The following is a 7,774-nucleotide window of genomic DNA, read 5'->3' on the forward strand; positions in this document are numbered from 1 at the left end:
ATAAAAAAATCTTTATAACTTTAAAAATTCTTTCAGTTCTCATTCAGCATTAAGAATCGCAAATTTTAGAACTCAGAGGTTTTTAGAAATTTTGTACTAAATTTTTTAAATTTCCACAACTATCAGAAAAGCTTTGTCTCGCCTCAGAAATGAAATGCTACGAGCTACTGCTGAATTTCTCGGATTTTTTCTATCATAGTTGTCCAGAAATGTCTCAATAGATTTTGTACTAAAATTTTAAAAATATCCAAAAAACTTAATCATTGTAACCTTAGAAAATAGACCTAATTCAGGTCTGCAGATCTCGCCTGTCTAATGCATTTAGGACTTTGTAGTAAATTTACGAAATTTTCGAAATTTTCAAAAATATTAAAAAATCCTAATAATTTTAATTTCAGGCTAAGAATTCTTTAAGGTCTCATTCAGCATTGAACATTTTTGAACTCAATGGTTATCGTCCAAATTTTGTACTAAATTTTACTTTAGAATAAAAATGTCAGGTTTTTTGATGCACAGAATTCTCGTTCCCGATTGTGTACTAAAATTCCAAAATGTTGAAAAATATCCTAAAATCCGTATTAATTACTTTTGTCTCAGGATGAAAGTGCTTTGATTTTCCGTTTAGTTTAAAAATATCGGATTTTTCGGTAGGTATACATCTGGTTGCAGTCTTTGTGCTAAATTTCTAAATTTCCTTTCTTTATCATTTTTACTGCAGAAGAGAGGCCGTTTGAGATCTAGAGATCTCAGACTTTTTCGAAAATATATTGCCGTTAATTGCGTCTTAGATTTTGTACTTAAGGTTGGCTGTACCGTTACATAAACTGCTCAACGTTTATAAATTGGTGGATAACTACCATTATTGTAAAGATAATTGAATTAAATAAATTTTATTATTTAGTTAATAAACAAGGCTTCAAAAATTCAACCTCATAATTTCTCAATTTGAGCAATCGTAATTTAGTATAAAACACGATAATTTTGGTCGTTGTTTTGGTACGACCTATTTGTTTTGTTTGTTTCTTAAACTAAAAATTTTATTTTTTTTTAAATTCTATTTTGGAATGAAATTGAATCAAACTAATGAGTAAAGCTATTTTGAAAATTTTAAACTTTGTTTTTTTTATATTTTTCTTGACCTTGCAATGTTTGAGCAGATGTAACTTTTGCAGTTATCAATATATATGTAAATCATCGAAATTAAAAGAAATAAGAAACTTAACTCAAATAACAATACCTGGATTTTTTACGAAATGATCAACCAAAGCAAATATATACGCCCTTTTCCTTTCGTTCAATGTTAAAACCCGACTTATTTCATACAAAACTCTCAAACATCTTTCGATACAATTTTTTTTTTATTAAAAAAGATTGACTTTCTATACAATTTTAACCTAAGCTGCTGTATAGCTTTACTCTCATGCAATTTCTACATAAGTTGGTGTAGTCATGACTCCGCAATTGTTATTCTTAGCCGACATAAGAACATAACCATCATTACCCCAATAGGTAGACCATGAGTTCTTCACCAACCAATAATCTTCACCGTTAATTTTTCCATATCCCACAGCCAGAACAGCATGATCAAGCCCATTTATATCGTTCTTACACTCAGGTTCATAGTAAACTCCATGTGAATAGAAACTGAAAGCCTTGTGTGCTGCATCAATAGCCACCGACAATGGACCATTGTTAACCAAAGCAATTTTAAATGCATTTGGATCGTTGGATGTGACATTGACGAATCCAGAAATCTTGGCAACTTTCGGAACATTATCGGCATGACACAAACCATCTTGACCCAAGTAGTTTCCATATTCTTCTTCAGTTGGGATACCACCGTTCTTCATCATCCACTGATAAGCACGGAAGTCTTCACCACCATCACAGCCATTGTTGCCATATTCCCATGAACAATCAATGAGTGCTTGTTGGGAGAGTCGCACCAAGTTGCCGCCGTTCTTGAGGAAATAGGCTCCCTCTATTGCTCCGACAGTTCCGAATGACCAGCAAGATCCGCAAACCGATTGATCTAAGAGGAATTGAGTTGGTTAAGAAAAGGGAATTAGTTGAATGTTTATGGAACTTACCCTTGACAGGAGTTACAGCTCCAAGAAGTCTCCAATCAAACTGTTCAGGAAGGTTGTCCTTCAATTTCTGGGTACTGTATGGGAATGGTTTACCGGTGTTGTAAACTCCAGATGATCTGAATCCACGACGAGCTTTCAATTCATTTTCAGTCTTATCAGCCAAATGGTTTACTGCCAGGGAATATCCCAACTTTGCACGATTTTTCGAATGAATAAAACGAAGATTCTGACGGAAGATATTCTTGCGGAATTCATGTTCAGTCTCATTCATGTATTGAACTCCATGTTTGCCCTTGAATCTTTTGAATTCCATTTCCAAATGATGATCTTTGGTTGGATGAACGAATTCTTGCATTGGATTGAAGGTGGCATAGTGTCCGGCTCCTGGACCAGGGAAACTCACACATGGCATATCTGGACTTATTTCGAAAACCTCATTGGGAACAGCGTCATTGGCGTAACTCTCATAATCTAGATAATAATGATCATAATGGGAACCCAAGAGTGTATTGTAACCCTTCATTTCATATCGAACTGGAATTGGTTGACGAGATGCTGGATATTTGGGGGACTTCTTGTACCTAACCCAGAGAGTATATATGTTCTTCTTCGAGCCAATTACTTCTTCCAAACGAAATTTATCACAAACAATTCCGAGTAAAGTTTCGGTTCCAATAAGAGTGAAGCTCTTGGCATCCGGTAAAATTGATTGAATTTCAACAACATTATCAGCTGTACCATTTACCAATAAACAAGTTTCTTTATTCAAATCTGATGATGTTGTTACTGGAGCAATTTTAAGTGAAGCACCGTATTTTGCTTCGTTGGCTAGTTGATAGGTCTTAACCATGCCACCGTAGTAATCAATACGGGAACGTTTAGTGTGACTATCATACCATGCAAAAAATGGTTCTTCGATTTCAGCATAAGGAATATTTAATGTTCCACTAACAGTGTATGTGGTGTCCCATTTTGGAGGTTTTGTTGCCAAAGCTAAAAGAAAATAAAAAGTAAAGGAGATGGGTCCATTTTCTCTTTAATTAACGGTTTATTATTTCTGTTTTTGAGGTTTATCATTTCATGAAAGGTGAGTACGTACTCAGTTGAATTTTACAGGAAAAAGGTAAAAAAATAGACACAAATTTGTCGTGTCACGGAAATTTGAGTGCAGTAATAAATAAGGGTTGATTTTCAGTATTAATCATAGTTCGTATCATATTTCGGTTTATGAGGCTCCAAACATTTTAGAAAAAGTAAAATTTTGAAAATGTTGGAAAAATTGATTGATCCTTTCTAATAGGAAATTAATAAAATTAAGAATGGAAGTGAGATTCTTAAACCAACTAAAGGCACAATAAAAATTATAACCAATGAATTTTAATGCCTTTGGCATATCCGAGTTTTTTTTTTTTTTTATAATTTTTTATGAGAATGAACACGAAATACAATCAAATATGACATTCTGTACCCGTGAATTCTTTCATTAATTAATACTATTGCAAAACCACAAAAACTTGTTTTTATTAAAAAGTATTCTAATTTCTGCGGACAATTTTTTGAGGTTGCAATGAAAAACGCTTTTAGTCGAAAGTTAGTAAATGGTCGGATCGAATTCGATTTTTTTTTTTATTATTCTGGAATATTAAGACCTTAACTATAATATCCTTAGATACTTCTACTGCATTTTTTTTTTAAGATTAATATCAAAATATGATGTGATATGACCTATTTCCACATGTGTTAGGAGGTGTTTTTGGTTTCGGTTCGAAATTTTAGGAACCCAAACATAATAAAATTTTAATGCACAAATTTAAAGTTATAGACCATTACGATTTAAATTAACTTTAAAAGTCACTATGGCGTATGTGGAACTTTTTATTTTGAATTTTTTTTTTATTGTAGGTAAATACCATGCATTCTATTCTTGAAATAGAAAGATCCTGCAAGAAAAAAAATTCATAAAGCTACTTCACTTTTTAACTTGAAACTAAAGAAGAGGGTTTTCTTATTAAAAAAAATAAATTTAATTTAAACAAGAAAAAGCAATAGCATGACATCGCTGCCGATGTTCTTAAATAGTTTTGTTTATTCATTTTGATTACAAAGAAATCAATTTCTCATCAATGGTATTTTATAATGGTAGACAAGTTTAGGATTCGGTTAAAAAATCGACAAATATTTTGAAAACGATTGGATGTTTTTTTTTCGAAATTTCAAGTTTTATTTATTTTATGTTCTAAATATTGTTTTGTGGACAAAATCATTTTAAAAGGGAGTTGAAGTAATTGAGGAGTGTATTTTCAAAAGGGGAAATTAACAATTTTTGTCATTTCTCAGAAAATCAAAACGACTAAAAGCAAATTTGTGATTTTTCATACGATTTAAAGTTTTTACTGGTTTTCAGGCTCTGATTTGTGGGTTCAATATGCTGCTTTCACTTAACTTGAGCTGGTTAATTTAAGCGTAGGAATGTGGAGAATAAAACTGCAGACTTAGTTTGAAAAGGTGATTTTGTCTCCTTTTGAAAAGTCACTCTTTAATATAAAAACAAGTCTGAAATAGTTTTTAATTACTTATGAAATACCATTAAAATCAAATTATAATGCTTCCTTAACTTTTTTTCATAAAAAGCTTGAAAATTTGAGCTAATATTACCATAAAAGCTAGTACGTGCGCTCCAGTCACAAAAAATTTAAGTACAACTTAATAATTGTAATTTAAAAAAAAAAAAAATAACTAAAAAAAAATAATTATGTATTAAAACAAACAAAAAAAAGGACCTGGGGATCAGTGTCGAAACCCGAATAGTTCAATATTGTAAATATTTTAGATTAAGCAAATCTGTAGATTTAAATATCGTAGATAGATTGAATAAATAATAATATTATGAACATTTTTTAAAAGGGATTTTTTGTATCACATCCTCGTGGCAAATGGATCAGGAAGTTTTTTATTCGTAACTGTGTGTGAGCTATTTTTCCATATAAAAACATGACAAAGAATAAGAAAAAAAAAAATACAATAATGCTCACATGAATCTGAAATACAGTTTTGTCTGTGAAAGTACGTGTGAAATAAGGGGTAAATCTCAATAAATTGAATTAAATATGGAAAAAATTTGATTTTTATATTAGCGTTAAGATTTTTGTAGTAAAACTGTTGGTTTGGAGAAAAGTTTTTTTTTGTAGGTACGTTCAAAAAATTGTTTGTGGAAGATCAACAATCGTCTAGAACCACAGTTTTTTTTTTTTTTTAATCTATGTACAAGGAAACCTATACAAAAGAAATTTGAAATTAAGTGTCGGTTTATTTAAAATCGAATATAGATTCATTCATTCATTGTTAGACATTCTTAGTATAAATTAAGTATTTAATTGAAACATATTCCATATTTGTCGATGATTACAATAAACCATATCCGGAGCTGATTGAACCGTTATCCCTGATGTATTAAGTAAATAATCTGAACCGTACTCTATTACTGTGTTATCAGCTCATTAATATAATGCGTTTTAATATGTATACAAAAATTCAAAAATAAATCAATCTTTTTCCTTTTCCGAAGCACTATCAGAAAGAAAAATTATATATTTCCATTTTAAATAAAGCGCCATGTATATAGTAAATTAAATCAGATCACGACGGAATAACAATATTGACCGCAAATTATTATTTTATTTACAAAAACAAAATACTTAACCGAGAGGTATAAAAAAGATAATACATTAGTTCCTTACATTCTTATCAATAAAGAATTTTTTTTTTGTCTGGACATTTCGATGGACCGAATGAATAGCAAACAACAAATATTTGCACTTTGCGTATACATATATTTATTAATTGACCATAATGACCGTTGAACCATTGATTTGGAAAATCAAATAAATTATTCATACCGTTTTGTATAAACTAATTAAATTAATAAACTAATTAAATTCTTTGTTTCATAAAAAAATATTTACCTGTAGCTGCCAGCGCTATAGCAAAAACAAACACACAACAAAGAGACCTCATTGTAAGGGGAGGTTTTTGATTAACAAAAAATAATCAAATTTTATTTATTCTATAAAATATTATATTTTCTAGAAATTATAAAATCAGTTTTTAAAAAAATTCTATTTTATTTTTAAAATTCAATAAGAAGTCTGATTCAAACGAGAGCTTTACAGCAACTGAATAATTAGAGAAGCATTTGCGGTTTTATTTCATAACAATGTATAATAATTGAGTTCCACTATCGCAACTGATCTTTCAGAATTCAGAGAATATAGCGGGAAGATGAGAGTAAAGTTTAATTGATTGCAAGTCCCGGTCGTGGACCGAGATTTTTATGCGACTCCGAATAGGGGAGAATGGAGTAGATTTAATCAGAGTGTTTAACATTATGATTTTTCATGATTAACAACCAAACTGGTATTTTTCATGCTCAAGCTTAGAAACTTTTTGTTTTTTTATTTATATTTTTGGAGCTAAAATTACTTCCCTTAATTTGCTACAAAGACAAAATTAAAAATAATTTGGGTAAAAGTAACAAAAATTTTTTTGATGTTTGAAAAATGATAAAACTTGGTACCTATCATGGTTGTAAAAATATCAATTAAAAAATATTTTTACTTGCGATACAGGTAGATACTAGTGATGGGAACTATCGAATAAAAACTATCAAACTATTTTCATTCGAATAGTTTTTTCATTCGATAGTTTTTTATTCGATAGTTTTTTCACTCGAATTGTCTTTTTTATTCGATAGTTTCTTTTATTCAGTTCAAATCATTCAGTTACTAACTATCGATAGTTCAAATCATTCGATAGTTCCCATCACAAGTAGATAGCTACTATACAATATACATGGTACAAAATATATCAAGTTATGCATTCGTACAAAAAAAAAAGTTGAGATAACATTTTTCCATGACATTACAATGTAGCAGGGTTCGGACTTTACTTCGATCGAAGTAGATTTACTTCGATTTTGGACAAAAAATAAAATCTACTTCCCTACTTCTCTTTTTCAGGATCTACTTCTATTTCTTGATTGAAAAATATTTTTCAAGTAATAAATTTAGAGAAAGGGATTTAACTTCAATTTTAAACCTGGTCGAGGCATTGAGAAATAAAGCTCAACTGATATCTCAAAAGATGAATGGAGGTCAATTATTCTTCTTTGAAGAATTCCTGATCAAAAATTTGTTAGATTATGCTGAATTAATCGTTTTACCCCTAAGCACCGTTACAACCACTAGATGAGAAAGGTTTTTTGGAAAAGATCATAATAAAAAAGTAAAGAAAAATAATTTTGTTGAAAAATAATTTTTTTTGAATAAATTTTTGGAAATAAATGTTCTGAAAGTTTAATGTTGAAATCTACTTCCGAAATTTTGGATCTACTTCACTTTTTTTTCAAATTTGCTTCGAAATTTTGAAACTGAAGTCCGAACCCTGCAATGTAGTCCATTGAAATGTTACAAAATTTTGACCGAACCTTGCATTTTATGTAGGACAAGATTTTTTTGTTTTGATGTATAGGGGAGGGTAATGTAAGTATACAATCAAGTTTTCGGGGTTGAAGACCCCCATTTGGCCGCCATCTTGGAAAAAGTGGTTTAAACTGTTTTTTTACCAATATCTTGCGAACCGTTAGTCCCACAAAAAAATTTTTGACATCGTTTTTGTAGAATTTATTT

At 30.1% G+C, this 7,774-nt stretch overlaps 1 protein-coding gene across 1 annotated transcript; it reads right to left on the bottom strand.

The window, feature by feature from the left end:
• Positions 1–1,339: 1,339 nt before the first annotated feature.
• On the bottom strand, positions 1,340–6,268 carry LOC129919912 (digestive cysteine proteinase 2). The gene is made up of 3 exons (XM_056001021.1): positions 6,053–6,268; positions 2,091–3,083; positions 1,340–2,032 (listed from the first exon to the last, which is right to left on the bottom strand). The coding sequence occupies exons 1-3, from the start codon at positions 6,102–6,104 to the stop codon at positions 1,419–1,421; spliced, it is 1,659 nt and encodes a 552-aa protein (XP_055856996.1). The 5' UTR covers positions 6,105–6,268; the 3' UTR covers positions 1,340–1,418.
• Between the last annotated feature and the right edge of the window lie 1,506 nt (positions 6,269–7,774).

This window comes from Episyrphus balteatus, chromosome 4 (genome assembly GCF_945859705.1).
Source record: "Episyrphus balteatus chromosome 4, idEpiBalt1.1, whole genome shotgun sequence".
NCBI lineage: Eukaryota > Metazoa > Arthropoda > Insecta > Diptera > Syrphidae > Episyrphus > Episyrphus balteatus.

What these genes read in the sequence shown, in the direction of transcription:
- LOC129919912 (XM_056001021.1), bottom strand. Translation starts at nt 6,104, where the DNA reads ATGAGGTCTCTTTGTTGTGTGTTTGTTTTTGCTATAGCGCTGGCAGCT. An exon ending in TATAGCGCTGGCAGCTACAG is followed by an intron (nt 3,084 to 6,052) that starts GTAAATATTTTT and finishes ATTTTCTTTTAG; the next exon opens with CTTTGGCAACAAAACCTCCA. An exon ending in AGCTGTAACTCCTGTCAAGG is followed by an intron (nt 2,033 to 2,090) that starts GTAAGTTCCATA and finishes AATTCCTCTTAG; the next exon opens with ATCAATCGGTTTGCGGATCT.